Source organism: Sorghum bicolor, chromosome 2 (genome assembly GCF_000003195.3).
Source record: "Sorghum bicolor cultivar BTx623 chromosome 2, Sorghum_bicolor_NCBIv3, whole genome shotgun sequence".
In the NCBI taxonomy this organism is placed as follows: Eukaryota; Viridiplantae; Streptophyta; class Magnoliopsida; order Poales; family Poaceae; genus Sorghum; species Sorghum bicolor.
In genome coordinates, this window is record NC_012871.2 from 69,418,194 (window position 1) to 69,435,124 (window position 16,931).

General features: G+C 44.2%; 1 protein-coding gene across 1 annotated transcript; it reads right to left on the reverse strand.

Moving 5' to 3' along the window:
* LOC8084058 (WAT1-related protein At5g64700) lies at positions 287 to 2,900 on the reverse strand. Its single transcript, XM_002462899.2, has 7 exons — positions 2,400 to 2,900; positions 2,216 to 2,278; positions 1,847 to 1,963; positions 1,401 to 1,659; positions 1,121 to 1,276; positions 844 to 995; positions 287 to 752 (listed from the first exon to the last, which is right to left on the reverse strand). The coding sequence occupies exons 1-7, from the start codon at positions 2,591 to 2,593 to the stop codon at positions 545 to 547; spliced, it is 1,149 nt and encodes a 382-aa protein (XP_002462944.1). The 5' UTR covers positions 2,594 to 2,900; the 3' UTR covers positions 287 to 544.

Here is a 16,931-nt window from a genome sequence, read left to right on the forward strand (position 1 = left end):
TATATACGGCGGCAGACCTAATACGCATCATCAAGCTGCGAAATAAATCCACTAGCACTACTAGCACATTCTGCCGCAACTTTGCCCGTCGTGGCGTCGTGGCGAGCACGCACGGCACACATCACACGACGTCCTAATCCGGTGCCAATACAATATAAACAAGAATTAATGTGCATGGTGAAACCACATAGAAGGTCACTGAGAGCGACCTTCCGCACCTTGGTTTTTTTTTCATTTATTTGTGGAGATGAATAATAAGCTATGGTACATGCATCGTGCCGCCAAGTGTAGATACAATGGCACAACAGCGACGTGTCTTTTTTTTTAATCCTTTTTATCTGAAACCAATTACAGCGGGCGTGCCACCAGTCCCGGTTGAGTAGAATTAGACCTGCATCACGTCAAATTCACAAATACAGGTGCTTCCTCGTTGCTGTTTGTTCCCAGCACTCTGAAACCACCACTGGCTTTAATTGGCTGCCCGCTTTGACACAAATCTTTCCTGTCACATACGTACGTCGTCTTGCTGAAAAAAAAGGCTGGATTAGACCTTTGCCTCCGCATCGTCATCCGGCACTTGGGACGCCGCCGCCTGATTCTCCGCCTTGTCCTGCTGCTCCGGCAGCTCCAGCCCGCCGTGTCTACCGGCGGCGGCGGCGGCGCTGATCTTGTTCAGGTCGTCTCGCTCCTCGATGCTCTTGCCCCAGAACACGTTGTACAGGCCTCCAACCAGCAACGCCCCGGCAAAGATGCTGCAAGTGATGAATACAGATACGAATTGAATACGAATCAGATCAAAGTTCAGTACTACGAAACACACGCACACGCACGCACTGTACCAACCTTCCTAGGTTGACTGCGTCCCCTATGATGAAGGAGGATATGAGGATGGTGAAGACGAAGGTGAGCGGCATGGACATGGCCAGGAACACCGGACCTCTCTTGGCGATCGTCCACATTTGCATGTAGTAGGAAAGCGCCGTCACCATCACGCCCTGCGATCGACAAAGTTGGTTGCTGTGTTCACTTGGACGGACGGACGTCGCTTAATTTGCTTCTTTGGACAGTGCTGTCAGTGCAAGCAAGCTGAATGAAGATTAGTGCATGCTTAGTTACGCACGCTGTAGATGATGGCAGCGAGGCCGACGTTCCAGCCCAGCTTCCACTTGGAGAAGTCCCTCTCCACGGCAACGGCCACCAGGAAGGCTTGCAGCGACGCCCACGAGATCTGCAGCGTCGTGTTCATCAGCTTCGACGTGTCCTCTATCAGTGGCCCCTGCAGGTTCATTAGTTTTGAACAACAGAATTATTTGAATTTCATCTCAAATCGGGATAGATAAATGAAAAGAAAAGTGTGTATTTTCTTTCAAAAAAAAAGAAAAGAAAAGAAGAGTGTGTACCTGAAGCACTGTCCACAGGCCTGCTAGAACGTTGGACAGTGTCATGAGGAAGATCCCCAAGACCCACTGATTCTTGGGTTGTGTGTCTCCTGCTTCTCCAGAGGCACCGCTGCTGCCGTTCTGAAAGAGATGGTGGTGGTTGAAGGATCTGAACATTGGGCCCTGGTAGAAGGCCAGAATGGTGACGCCGGCGACGCAGAACAGGATGCCCGCGAATTTCACTTTGCCATGGAACCGAGTCAGTTTCAGAGTCTCCATCCTGTCACAGCCACAGGTCGTATATATGTTTCTTCAGTTGGTAAACTGAAGCACTGCTTGTTTTATCTTTTATATATGATCGTCTTATATATTTTGTACTACGTAGATGCATCTTTTGCTTGGTTTTTATTTACTCTGTTTGCTGTCATTTGTTAAAAATGGGCCTGGGAGAATCATTAGTTTATTACCCAAATATGACGGCTAGGATGAATGTGACCACCGGTTGAACATTGTACAATGCTGACGACGACGTAGCAGAAGCATAGTTGAGGCCGAGGTTAAACAAGTCACCACATGCTGTCACCCTGAGAAAAGCAAAACAGATATTCAGGCATTTCAGGTAAAGGACACAAACAAGGAGCTGAATTCTTATTCCTACATAACAAATTCAAGTACAGTACAAGTGTTGCAAGCAAAGCCTTTTCTTTTCAGAACTTCAGGTATCGAGTGATGACTTATTAAACAGAGGATACTGATAAAGGCAAAGATGAGTAAACAAAGAACATAACCCTTAGATTGCATTCACATATCACGCTAGAGTATAAAACTGAACCTACCCATAGAGAGCATGTATGAACATCTTCCATCCAATCTTCAACGTAACCGGCTTCGCTTTTCGCCTGCACACGCACAACTAACAACATCATCAATCAGAACAAAACACCAGCTATAAAACACACAAAAATTAACAATCAGACATCATATCAAGAAGGCGCAGCTCATCAGAGGACGACGCACGACCTCTCGAGAACAAAGGTGACAGGGATGAGGACGAGCGCGGCCGTGGTGTGGCGGTAGAAGAGGAACACCAGCGGGTTCATGCCCTGGTCCAGGGCCACCTTGCTCATGACGTGCATGCCGGAGTACATGAGCCTGATCAGAACCACGGCGCCATAGGCCTTGACACCGCCACCCATCTTGGCAACAAGCAGCATTTCCTAGCTGCTAGCCTGCTACACTACAAGCAAGTCTAGTCTAGCTATACAACTAACTCTGGACGAGTTGGGGAGGCAGTGCGTGGAAGCTATATATACTACTAGCTATAGCTAAACTACACTGCAAAAAGCGTGTGGCTGCTGAGGCACCACCACCGGGGGCACGGGAACCTCGTAAGAGCATATGCCTTGTTCCGGTACGGTGTGCAGGACATGGATAATCCGGCGGCAGAGGCTGCTAGTGCGGCACACCGTCGGCTAATAATCAGTGCTGAGCCAATGGGGGAGGAGGAAGAAGACGGATGGGAAATGCTGGACATTTGCAATGGGGGTGAGTCTCTGAGTCATGCCATGCGAAGAACACAGGAAAAGAGTTTCATTAGTGATGGCTGATCGGAGCATCCACTGATGGAGATTTTAGAGAGGAAAAGGATGACAAGCAAGCGATCCGAGTCGACCCCAACTAGCTTATTCAGTAGGAGCGAGCATTAGTGGCTCAGCTGTTACCATTTGGAGCCCCAACGCAACGGCACTAGCTAGCTGCTTTGCGTGCAAAGCTACTTGGAATGTTTATTAAGAAACTAATAAGTATGCATACTGTTTCATGTCAACATTATATCTATTGTATTATTTGCATATATGCCGTGTTGGGTGATGCATAACAAAGTGATTACGAGAGGGGGCACCGGAGCAAGGGAAGAATAGGTGACCGATGGAACAAGCAAATGAACCTTTTTGGCATGTTGAAAGCATGTAGAGATCCACAACGGAAGTAGTGCATGTTGTGCTGGTTCTGAATGTTCTCGCCAAGCCAACTGTGCACCCTCGCCGTACCAGGCTTGCCTGAGTATGTAGCAAAATTGCAGATGGTGCTGGCCACGCTTGTACAGTTGTACGAGAGAGTTGGTGCGTGGATAACTGGATATATGATATGATCAGGCTATAAAAATTGGATTGGAACTGCACTTACAATATATAATTAGCATGCCTACTACTCTATCATGGATATGCGCCTCACCTGGGCAGGCAAGTGTTAGTGGAGAAGTGCACATTTTTTGCATCTAGGACAGAGTTGTGCGTGGTTCCATTCCACGAGATTGAAGAAGGCCAACTCGGTTGTTCTCGTCTCTTTGTTGAAAACTTGAGATGCTCAAGACACATGCATGCAATTCATGATTTCTAGCTAGTGCTAAGGGGTGTTTGGTTGGGTCCGTTAAAGTTTAACAGATACTAAAATATTTTTATTTTATTTAGCCATTAGTGTTCAATTGTGGATTAACTAAGTTTAAAAGATTCATCTCGCAAATTATTCTATAGCTGTGTTTTTAGTTTTGTAAATAGTCTATATTTTTTTTGAATGAAACTGGAGGGGTTTGCACCCCTACAGTGTTTTATTAAAAAAAAGTGTTACAGTTTACAAATGTCTAAAAGAAGGAGAAGCAGTTTCCTAAAAAAACTTAGGAAACAAAAAAGGAGACAAAGAAAATTAAGCAGCAAGTTACAAGGTAAAGAGCTATACAAGATTTGCTATCCATTGCTCAATTAGTGGGAAATAACTTTTCTTGGCCCTTAGGAGTAGCAGTCTCCATTCATTCCTGAAGTTAAATCTTGCTGTCTGTAACGTTGGGATAATTCCCCTGAAAATTTGGTCATTTCTGATTGACAAGATAGCCCAGGCCATAAGGATGATGGCTTCCATGTAGAACGGCACATTAAGCTCATGTATCCAAATATTCGATGTGACATGAGTTAAATTTTACCGGAGGAAACCAAACGAGGCCTAATTGTAGTTACAAGACTGCCCGAGCGTGGTGCGAAGCGGGCGCCTCCTGGCGGGCTCCTCAGCGCCGCCGCCATTGTTGGCGCTTGCTCCTCCCTTGCCTGGCTCTCCCTCGCCCTCCCCCTCCTCCTCATCCACATCTCCACCCCCACGACAGCCATGCGTAGGACACCTCGCGTCCCCATCGATGGCGCCGCAGCCACTGGCCGCAGCGCCGTTTCCTCCACCAGTAGGTGCAGCGCCGCCGACTGCTTCGACCTCCAACACTATGTGCTTGCCCTCGCAGCCTCCGGCGACTGGGAAGTCTGGCGAGCCCGAATCTAGGGTTGCGCCGTCGCCGCCGCTGGAGCTGGTCACCGTCTAGGCACCGGAGACCGTCGTCCCAGCCGTGGATGCGTCGATGTTGGCTTTGATGCCTAGCTCACTGCGGGTGTACGCCCGTCGCTCACTGGGCTCAACCATAGCCCCGTCTCAGCCGACAATGACGCCGCGCTATGCCGCCACGGCGACCACCGGTGTCGGGCTCCGCCCGTGGGCGGACGACAATGGTGAAGCTTCCATCGGCGGGCACCACCACAGCTACCTCGACGCCGTGGTCTCGACTCCCTCTGCTAGCGCCACGGCTCGCCCCTGCCTCGGGCTCGGGCCAAGCTGGAGCGAACCCCTGAAGGCAGCGACGAGGTCATTGGCGAAGCAGGCGCGGTCGGCCGCGTCCGCAGCTGGTGTGTGGCCTACCCGTGCGGCCTGAGGAGGGTCGCACCCATCCTTACCAGCGCCGCCATGGATGGGTCTCCGCCTCGGACGTCGACGGGTGGCGGGAGGTACTCCACCAACAACAGACGAGGCCGGCTACCACCTCGGTTGTGTCTCGCACAGACCATTCGCAGCATCAGCAGCCCCGGAAGATTCCCGTGAAGCTTTTTGGGAGATGCTTCAACTACCTGTCCTCTACTCATCGACTAGCGACCTGCCGGTTACCTCGGCGCTGCCTACGCTGCCACGGTCTCCACCACCTCGCCAGGGACTGCAGACGCCCTAGGCATGTTGCAGCGCCTCAGCGCATGTCCCATGACTCGACACGCGTGGAGGGGGCGTGTTGTTGAAAGCCCAAGTTTGGTTTTGGTAATTATGACATCAAGTTGCTAATGCCTTGTGTCTAAGTGATTTGAGTTAGGCATAGCAACACATATGATGAAGATGCATGGTGGCATGGAAATGTGACCAAAGATCATGGTGATAGACGAGGAGCAAAGTTATCAAGGCAAAGGTATAAACATAGGGTTTTACTTTTGCCGGTCTAAGATGAGTAGAGAAGTGATTGACCAGATTTAGGATAGATAGCCGACTATCAAGAGGGAAAATCACGATCATCTCTCGAATCAAGTGCTACTAGGTCCATATCTTGAGCATATGCATTAGGATCTAGTAAAGTGCTAACTTAACTCCTTTGGTGAAAATATTTGTGAAAAGCTAACACACATGCATTTTGGTGGTGGACACTTGTTGGTGTTAGCATACTTTACAAAGAAGGTGGAGTTCCTAGGGTTGAGAGGGGTGTGGGTTCCTAGGGTTTTGAGAAAAATAAGTGTATATTTTCTATTGCGCCGGTGGGAATTTTGGAGAAATCGCGGGAGTGTTTCTTAGTAGGAAACACTCACCGGACGCTCTGCGCGGAGGCACCGGACGCTGGCCTTTAGCGTCTGGTGTGTTGTCGGGTGTAGCAGAGTGCACCAGACGCACTAGAGAGAGTCTGGTGCTCAGCATCCGGTGTGCGGGCGTTTTGCAAACCTCTCTCGGTATGAGTCCGGTGAGCACCGGACGCACCGGAGAGAGTCTGGTGCTCAGCGTCCGGTGACCCCGAGGTTTTGCATACCTCCCTGAGTTTTAGTCTCGTGTGCACCGGACGCGTCCGGTGTGGACCTGCAGAGCGTCCGGTGCTTTGCAGGTAGCCGTTAGAGACTGACACGCGAGATTCAAGGACACGTGGCTAACCCCAGTGCACCGGACGCAGGGGTCGAGCGTCCGGTGCCCCCGTTTTCAACCCAGTAAAAACAACCAACGGCTAGTTTCTTTGAGGGGGCTTATAAATAGAGGGGGGCCGGCTTTGGGAGCCTATCTCTTGCACATTTGGTTATTTAAGACATACTTTGAGCTAGAGAACACTCCATCCACTCATCTCCTTGCTTGATTGCTAATCCTAGTGAGATTGAGTGAGATTCAAGAGCATTGCTTTGAGAGTTGCATTTAGTGGCACTTGATTCTTGAGTTTGCTAGGATCCCCATCTTGTGAGTGGATGTGCGGCACCCGCTGAGGGTTTGGCTTTGGATTGCCAATTAGCTCGCGATCCATCAAGTGGGTGTATCGCCACAACGAGGACTAGCTTGCCGGAAAGCAAGTGAACCTCGGTAAAAAATCTTGTGTCATCTCTTACCGAGGATTCTCTTATAATTGTGATTGATTGATTGTTGATTGGCTACATTTCTACTCTAGAACGTTGGTATAACAATCACTCCCCGCTCCTTTACTTTTATGCATACCTTGCTAGTTGTGTAGCTTGTTTAGCTTAGCTTTCTTGTTGTAACTTGTGTTTAGCTTTCTTGCTAACTTGTGTTTAGCTTTCTTGCTAGACTTGTGTAGGTGGCTGGCATAGCTTAGTTGTGCTAGTGCTAGAATAGCTTTGTCTTTTGTTTTAGTAATCAACTTGTCTAGTTGAAGTTTGTAGAAAATTTAAATAGGCTATTCACCCCCCCTCAGCCATTTGGACCTTTCAGCAGGGTACCGTGGCGGGTGTCGGTGGAAGTCGGCGACGTCGACGATGCAAGCCAGCGAGGCCCGCCACCTCTAACGGTGACGACAATGCCGCTACTGTCGTCATTGCCGGTGGCTTCCCCGAGCCTAACACCCCCCAGAGTTGGAGCTGCTAAACTGCTCGGTGCCACCCGTGTGGATTGACCCAATGCTTGAGGAGTTCCCCATTATGCTTCCAGTTGCTCCTTCTTCGTTGATGGTTTCTCTAGGCACGGAGGATCTGCCTGTGTCGTCACTTGTGCAGGTCATACTCCTCAGACAGGACTCATTGTGATGGTCGCGATGGCGCCTGTGGCAGAGACTCTACACCGCCAATGCATAGTCTGATGGCCGACCAAGCCACATATGGCCTCAGCGACGTGATGCCCACGTTGGGTAACGCCTCCGCCGCTCGCCTCTGCCGTCGGTGCTGCTGGCGCCTCCTCGTGAGGGTCAGCTCGACGTCGTGAGTGGGGATGAGACACCGACACCGACCGAGGTCGCTCGGCGCTTTGCAAGGTTTCTTGACGAGGTGCGAGTCGAGTGAGAGCCACCCTTGATCGCCTCCCCACCTCGACACAGGACGCCTATCAGGAGGCCCTGCCTTTCTGGCCCAGGAGCAGTCGGATTGTCGCCCAGCCGTTGGCGCACATTCCAGCCTTCAAGCAGGGCGAGGTTCTCCTAAACAAGCGACTGGGGATCGCTCTGCCGACCGCACCGGTTTTGCCCCCGCCAACGGGGATACTCGATGCCCTGCGATCTGGAACCTTATCGTCGAGCGAGGTGGAGGGCCTGGCCACGTTGTTCCCAGTGTTCAATGGGCGCGTGTGCGAACTCTTCCGGAAGGACCCGTAAGACGCAATATCGAGCGTTTTTTGGTTGACTTATTTATGTAATATCGATCTACAAAACTTTTTACTAGGTTGGTCTAGTTGTTGACCATCTAGCGCGCTTGTTGCACGTTATTCATGCTGTAAACTTTTTCTTGTTAATATAATGATACGTAAATCTTCTACGTATTGAAAAAAAAGTTCATAACTCTTGTCGGTTTGATCATAATAGAGAGATATAAATTATTATTATAATTACAACGGACAACAAATTATGATCGACAAATAACCCAATCCTCGCCATGTGTCATCTAGCAACTGAAAAGATACTGCAAGCTTATCTGAATTGACTATCCTACAGTTCATCGATATAAAGAAAAAGATATGACTTTCACGTGTTAAACGATCACTATGTATCCAGAACATTACGATGTCACGTGTCGTGTGCTTATTAATGTATCTTTTATTTGCTTTGCGTACATATAATGCATGATCACTAGTTAGAGGAATGTGAGCAACGCCTTGTACGCACCAATTGATCAGGATGAAGTTAAAAAAAAGGAAATAAGAGGTATGGCTGGCTTTGATTCCTTAAATATAGGTTTTACTAGGGTGCATTTGGCAGCGAGAAATGTTTCACAAGAATCACTAGAATTGCTGCGAAGCACTACAAAGAAAGAAATATTTTAAGGAGAATCTTTTGCAACTGATTCTCGGATTTCACCTAGAAACACCTCAAACCTGATTTCGTTTCCTTCTAATTCTAGTTTTAAGATCTAGCGAGATAGCTAAATAGTTCTATGAAATGATTCTGATTCATCAGAGAAATGTTTCTGAAGGGAATCTAGATTTGAAACGTGTGTACGAAAATAAGGAACCCTGCCAAACATGCACTAAGTAAATTCCTCGTCCATTGCTGAGATTTATGGCATATTTTCTCAGACCAAAAGAAATCATACAGTTATACCTTTTTCATGCTAACTTTATTCTAAAGAAATATCTCTTCGGTTCACCCCTTTAGCTCTAATAAAGGGTCTTTTTTTAGACAAAGATCATAGTTGAGTATCGCTCTGGAACACGCACTGTATATCCACAAACTGATCAACTAAATTGTACCCACGCTGTGAATAGCTCCAGATGTTAAAACCAAACATGTATGACACTTTGCAGTATGGATGACTGCACAAGTGGCAAAAGGCCTAAAAATAGATGCCTAACAAACGACGACCAACATTCATACATACAAAGTTGAGAAACGTATTCTTTTTAGTATCTTCCTTCTTCTTCTTTCTGCCACCGAAGAATGAAGAAGACTGACCTAAAACTTATTCTCTCTTTGATCCTTTATTGTGGCCAGCTCTAACCATAATAAAATGGAAAAGAGGCCGGAGAAAATTATTCTATGGCATTGACGCCATCTCCGCCTTGATATCGCCGTTCGGAAAGAAAAGTCTCGATGTCGTCATACCGGTGATGATGCTGACGCCGTAGTTATCGCCCTCATTTTCAACAGAGCCACCATGGAGAAAACGATTCCACCCCGCTCTCTCGCCATCGCCGGAGAGGAGGGGGAGATAAATTTCCAAAAACAAGAAACTTTAGTATGGAGAGACTCTAACCCTAAAGGCTTGATTTACTAAAAAAAACTTATTAAAAATAATTGATTCCCACTCCCTCTAGGCACCTACAATATGCTAGAGGAAGGAGGGAAGGGGACCAACGGTGGTGGAAGGCAGAGGCGGCGGCACTAGGGCAAGTTGCCGTGAGAGGGCCGTGTTAAGTCTATCATTGAGTAAGAGCAAAAAAAAAAAAGAGTTCATGCATGTGTTGGTTGATACGATGATTTCCAACTCTATTTTAAAAACTTATTAGCAGAAGCCATTCAAAAGCTCAAAATATTATGTGCACTGCCTCATTTTGTGGAAACAAATGTGAATATTTTGAATGGTAAAACAAGTTGGCATATGCCGTAGTTTCCAAGTGTAGTGGATATAAAAGTTAGTATCCTTATATCAAAAATCTTGCGTGCATTGTTCAAACAAGATAAAATATTACTTTATAACTCCAACAAGAAATTTATTTGCTGAATTCAGCCGCAGAGAATGACCAAATCAGGAGGGGCCAAAAGCATGCAATTGCTGACAAATGAGGTAATTGTAAATTTAATCATATTTAAAATGAAGGAACCAAACTAACCTAGTAGAGTAGAAAAAAGGTGATTGAGGAATGCCGAGTACTACTAGACAAGTGAATAATAATATGCTTGAACCATGGAAATAACGAGTGAATGACCCATGAAAATTGATGCTTATAATAGAGTAGTGTACGGTGGCAAGGGGAACAATACCCACCTAATCAAATCCCTAGTGTTACCATTTTAAGCAAATCCTCAGCATTACCATTTTTAAGCAACTATTTAATAAGCACAACAACATTGCAAATATAATGGCAGCTCATAGTGTTGACCTAATCTCGTTGAGTCAATCAAAAAAAATACTATGATCCTAATGTGGTTCCACATTAAATCATGTCGCATCTAAATTATGACACCACCTGATCTAACTCAATTTAGACTATTATTAGTTGCTATTAGTATCCCATCTTAAAGGTCTAATAGATACTACACACAGTGCAGATAGGGCAATATTAGTATTATCAATGAAGTTTCATCCCTACCCAACCGTACCCTTGTGAGGTTGTGTCCAAGTCTCCAAAGCCAACAGAGTCAAAGTGAGTGCCCAAAACTCTCGAGGACAAGCAGTGGCGAAGGGTGAAGAAGCAAATTGTAGGGGTGGGGGGGGGGGGGGGGGTCAATTTTAGGAAGAAAAATGTCAACCATAGTTAACATCAGAAATGGCCTTCCACACCCCCTAGCAGCCGAACATCTCTTTTTCAGCCTCAAGCAGCGAGTCAATCCCATGATGAAGTTTGACAATTTCAGGCAAGAGGCAGGGCAATCATTAGGCTTTGTAAATTTCTATCGTGGCAGGAAGGGAGCCTAGTTTTGCCTTCATTAGGCTCCGCCAATGAGAACAAGGGTTCCAAGGTTTCCAAATTTGACCAGATAATCCACCTTAATTTTACCATCATGCAAGTTCTAGAGAGCCAACCCAATGAAAATTCTGCCTAGCCTTGTCAATTTCCTGAATAAGTAATAGTTTGAGAATTTTTCCATGGCAGTCTAGTAGAAATATAATTGTAGGCCTATGGCTATATAAACCACAAGTGGAGATGTATTTACACTAGTGCAGTCGGTTTAAGACAAGTACCAATATAAATAAAGAATTACTTTAAAAAATTTGCCAGTTGAGATGTATTTACACTAGTGGTTTTCTTAACTTGCTGCTGATATAAATAACTTGAAATTAGTTTTTATTTTTTAAATAACCTCAAATGGAGAAATAATAATATATCAATCAAAATTGTAGGTCTCCAAGAGATGCATCTTTGTAGTTGACTACATTTTCATTTAAAATTGTCTAGGACCCAAAAAAATGGTTTTAAATTAATGATCTTGAAATTAACATTTTTATGAATTTCTCAAATTACTTTGGTTGGAGAAATAACTTAAATCAAAGTTTTAGTATTTGAAGAGATCTAAAACTTTTTAATTCAAACTTTTTATTTAAATTTATTTAGAGTCCCAAATATGTATAACAATATTCACTGGGGTGAATACAAAAGAAATGTATTGTGACTTCGTTATAAGTGGCTCTGAGGCATAGTGATATACTAAAGGTCTTGTTTAGTTTCCAAAAAGTATCTAAAAATTTTCAAGATTCTCTATCACATCGAATCATACGGTAAAACATTAAATATAGAAAAAAACAAAAACTAATTATACATTTTGTCTATAATTTGCAAGACAAATTTTTTAAGCCTAGTTAGTTCATGATTAGACAATTTTTATCAAATACAAACGAAAACGCTACAGTCCCGGAAGCAAAAAAAACATTGGCAACTGAACAAGGCCTAAGAAAGTAATTAACACTAGCACACATAGCAAGTCACGGTTGTGAGCTCGGTCCTCAGCAATCGCACGTAAGCAAAAAACCGTATGACTCAGACTTGCAACGTGCGACTGTGGGGAACTTGCTGGTGGGCCTCTCCTAGGTTAAAAAAAAATTCTATTACTAGATCCGGTTTGCAAAATCTAGGAACGATTTATACCAGCAACCTTTAAACCAACCACAAGTGTAACCGGTTTGCAAATTCTAGAAATGATTTACACCAGCAGCCTTAAACTAATTGCCAGTGTTAATATTTAAACATGCAGATATAAGTGAAGCAACTTGATTTTCATTGTCGATTAATAAAACTAAAGCGTCACTGGAAATCTTAAAACCTACAAGTGAAATGTTTTCTGTACTAAAATAATAAGGTATATAGTAATATATAGCACTTAGCAACGTGCATATCAGTTAAGACCATGCCACGGGACAAGGACAACTATGTAAATCCATCCCAGCAATGTAATGAAAAGAAGATTATCCTAACCTTAGCAGTCATTTCCCATTTTTGTCCCCGTTTCCAAAACGGAAACGAAAACTTAGAGTGTCATTTTATAACATGGGAATGAAAACATTTACGTTTTCGGAATGTAAATGTTCTCAAAACGTGGAACGTGGGAACGGTAGGCTGCTAAGGTCCCAACTAATAGGCTGATAGCCGTCACTTGACACGTCCCTTGCGCTAATATTGAGATCCGTGGCGAGACCAGAATTTTCCATTGGGGGTCATTATCAGGTCCATTTCCTCCTTAGCCAAGTTGACAGAGATCGTCCGTATAAAAGCGAGAGGTGCAGGTGCAGCTTTGCAAAAAAAAATGCCTTGCAACGGTATTAGATTGCCATCGATCACTCGTCTCTACTTTCCAAAACATGTTGAAAGTCACAAAATGCACGGATGAATAGGTACGGTGACAAGCAAACTTTGGGGCATCTCTTGTGCGCAACCACGAACATGATTGATACTACGAGAGGTCCAGGAATGCCATAGCATAGTGTTTGACGACCAATAAAACAATGGACAGAGTCACAGAGATCGAGGTGCAGCTGACCTTTTAGTTAATCATTGCAACTGATGTCATGGCGAGGAAAGACATGGTATTTTCTTGGAGATCTGCACTGCACGTACTTGAATGTCTGAATTGACCTCGCGTGATGGGCTACCCGGCTGCCGTTCGCGTTACGGGAAAACCAATGTAGGTAACGGCATTGTTTTTACACTCCCTTACGTCATGCGTAATCTCAGTTGATACAATGTACAAAAATAAGAAGAACAAAGTAAAGATGTATTGAAAAAAATGTATTAATTAGAAGAAAAGAAAGGTGCATTAAGAAGTGAGAGTGACAACTATATCTTGAGACAGAATTTAAATCATATAATGTCAACTCTTTTGGGACGAAGAGAACACACCGAATTGGATCGAGATGGTGCGGTTGGAATTAGGGGATGTTTGGATGCCGGCCACAAGTCGCCACGCCTAACAATAGGCTCGCCACGTTCACTTTGGTAGCTGTTTGGTTAAGCACGCAGGTATGGCTCGCCACAACCACATAATCATCTCGCCACAGTTTTCTTCAACCAAAGTGTGGCGGCCGTTTTTACCGCCGCACTACTCTGTGGCGCGCCACCGCATTAAAAAAGCTTCTCCACAACTTCTCTGTCCCTCCGTAAAGACCCATCTCGATCTCTCCGGCCTAGTCCCATGGCTTCTCCCTCTCTCGTCGTCTTGCCGGCTGAGCACGTCTGCTTTCTCCGTCCACACAGGTGGTGGCCGAGGCTAAGCACGGGGCCAACGAGCGTGGTGGTCGTCCATGGCTGAGGTGCGAGTGTGACTCCTGCTTGAGTTGAGTCAAGCTCTACTTGAGTTTTGGAGGCCGTCCATGGCGGAGAGCCATGGCTCGAAGCCGTATAGCTGTAGAAAATAATGGGGAATGGATAAGACACTTCCTTCGTGTAGGCTGGACCACAAGCAGCTTTTCTTCGTGAGGAAGCCTTGTAGCCTTGTAGACATACTTAACAACATGATTAATTACCTACATCGTTGTTTGCTATGCTTTTTCTACACTGATCTAAAAATCCATTCTAACAAGATCATATATTTTTCTTGGGCAAAGGAAGTACATATGAAGTTTGATTTGTCACATGTCAAATATCTGTGACAATCATCCTAATAAATGGAATTTGGGGCATTTTGATCGACATGTGGCTGCAATCCAAACAACTACCATAATTCTTTTGCCTAATATTTATAGCAATAAACCAAACAATAGCCACACTATTTTTTGCCACGTCTTAGTTGCCAACCAAACACTCCTAATTTGCCATAAAGTGTGGCTAGCCACAAGTGTGGCTTGCACCTAACCTTAGGCGTGGCAAACTGTGGCCGGCAACCAAACATACCCTTAGAGATACAAGTATAGAAACCAACGACTCGAGTTCATGGTTCAGGTGCATGTGGGCCCCAGCTGCAGTGATAGAAGTAGAGGCAATCTAGAAACTATATGATTTTTATAATCATTAATTCAAACGATAAAGATAAGAAAATTGGCAAAAACACTATGAAGAGGGAGATGAGAAACTATGTGATTTTTGCGAGCCTTCCAATGAACCAGCAGAGGCTCGGCTCTGTAGAAGAAATGAAAACGGTGTGAGCCAATGAACTACAACGATTTTGGGTCAAAAAACAAATTGCTGCAGAAATAAAAAATGACGTTTACTTTCCTTTTGGATAGAAGTTTCTTTTCAACAGCGTATGAAACAATTTTTTTGAACACATAAACTAAAACAAACAAAATTTCTTATGTGAAGTTGGATTCATTAGGAACACATCCTAAGGTTGGAGAATGATCCAAACACCCTTATGGTCGTCCTCCCATCTACTTATAGCTCTCTAGAGCTGCCCCAAATAAATTAGGTTTTGTTTTGATGTAAGTTTAGTTGCTGCTACTTCCTTGTACACTCGTGTGTTGGCTCACTAAAAAAAAAGATATACCCAAATACAGAACATGCTTGAATTTTTATATCTATTTAGAAAACTACAAGATTTCTAGAGGCCTTTAGGTCCTTTCTTTCAAATTTACAAAAAAAAATATTCAAAAAATCTAGGTGGCTTTGGAATTTTGTTTATACGAAGAAACTTTCTTCCCATAAAGCGATTTCCATTAAATAAATCATACTTCTATGAAAATAAAATCGACTTTCATAAAAGAGGTCTTCTATTGAATGATTGATAAAAACTGAGATTCTGTTCTCAAGATGAAACGTGCTGTTTTGGGGGGGGGGGGGGGGGGGGGGGGGAGAGAACGACGGAAATGTATAACAGACTAACCAGAATAGCTAGCAGATAATACAATGTGGTACGGTTCGGCGTGGAAACAGTGAACCTACAGACGGCGGAAGACATACGGCCGGTGAACAAATTCAGCCCACGAGCGGATCGATGCGCAGGGGGCCTACAGACGGCGGAAGACATACGGCCCATGAATAAATTCAGCATATTTAGTATGAATGAAACTCTAATGAAACCCCTATTGAGATTGACCTTACTACCTATATCTTAACGTTTGACTTTTTTCCCTCAAATTTAACCTCTAGTATTATTTTAAAAATTGATGCAAATGTCAAATTTAATCATTCTTAACAATCTTTTATTAATCAATCAAGCCACAACAAAAGAAGTGATATTTTATACAAATTTTTGAATAAGACGTGTAGTCAAACTTGATGTTAAAAAGGTCAAATATCTTATAATTTAGGATGGATTGAGTACTGTATAGTGGGATGTTTGGTCCCAAGCCAAAGTCCGCCATAATCGTGGTGAGCAAATGAACATGAAAAAAGTGTGGCTACATTTGCATGTAAACCAAACACTAGCCATATGTAAACCAAACATGCATGTAAATCATGATGCAGCAATTTTTGTTCTCACACAAGGAGTGAATACACCAATACCATAGCAAAAATTGTAGCCTATGTGGATGTTCTGAAATGATGGATCACATCTTTTTTGAATGTCATATAGCTAGACTGATCTGGTTCTGCTTTAAAGAAATCCTTGGTTGGGATAGGTGCTCGAGAAGTATGCAAGATGCTTTTGACCACTCGATTGTCTTAGGGGAAAGGAATTATCATGTAATCCACAATCTTCTAATGAAGTCTTTCACAAAATTTTTCACTATCTGCAGAAACGGTGCATTCTTTTGAAGGAACAAGATGCAAGATTTCTAGCAGGCAAGATCGATAGAATGAAGAAATGGCTGAAGGCATTTTGGGGACAAACTGAAGGTCAAGAAGTCGAACGAGCCATCTGATGGACTAATCTATAGATGCCTTACCTTTTTTTGTTTGTAGCTCTCATGATGTTCATTGTTATGCTTGTTGTTGGCTTTAGCCTAAGGGTAGTCATTTTGAACATTCTTTAGGTTTAGAACCTTTATATGTACTATCTAGTGTGTGTGGCGCTGATATCCACAACTAGGTTGGTGTGAGTTTATATCGTGAACATGTATTTTCTATAAAAGCAAAAGCTTTTCTCTGTAAAACACACACACACCACCACCAACACGTTCATCCATAGTTTCTTTTTTTCTCGAATACGCAAAAGACTTGTGTATCTTTGTATTAAGTAGGGAATGTTTTTACAGGCGCGCGGGGGCGCTGGACAAGGGAGGGCCTATAGCTATTACAATCAATGCAGTCTCTCCCTCGCTGTATGCATGACCTATTACTCCTGGATGAGACAACTCAGATTTCTTACCTCGGCCTCGATCCATAGTTTTGGAAAAAAACACCTTTATCCATGATGATGTAAGAAGATAAACCTAGCCATCCTCAAGAGGCTATTGTTTTGCGACCGGGTTAACACCTGTTTTTCATTTAGAAGAATCTTTAAGGACCTTTTTGGTTCTTTGAACCTAGAAGAAACCCTATTTG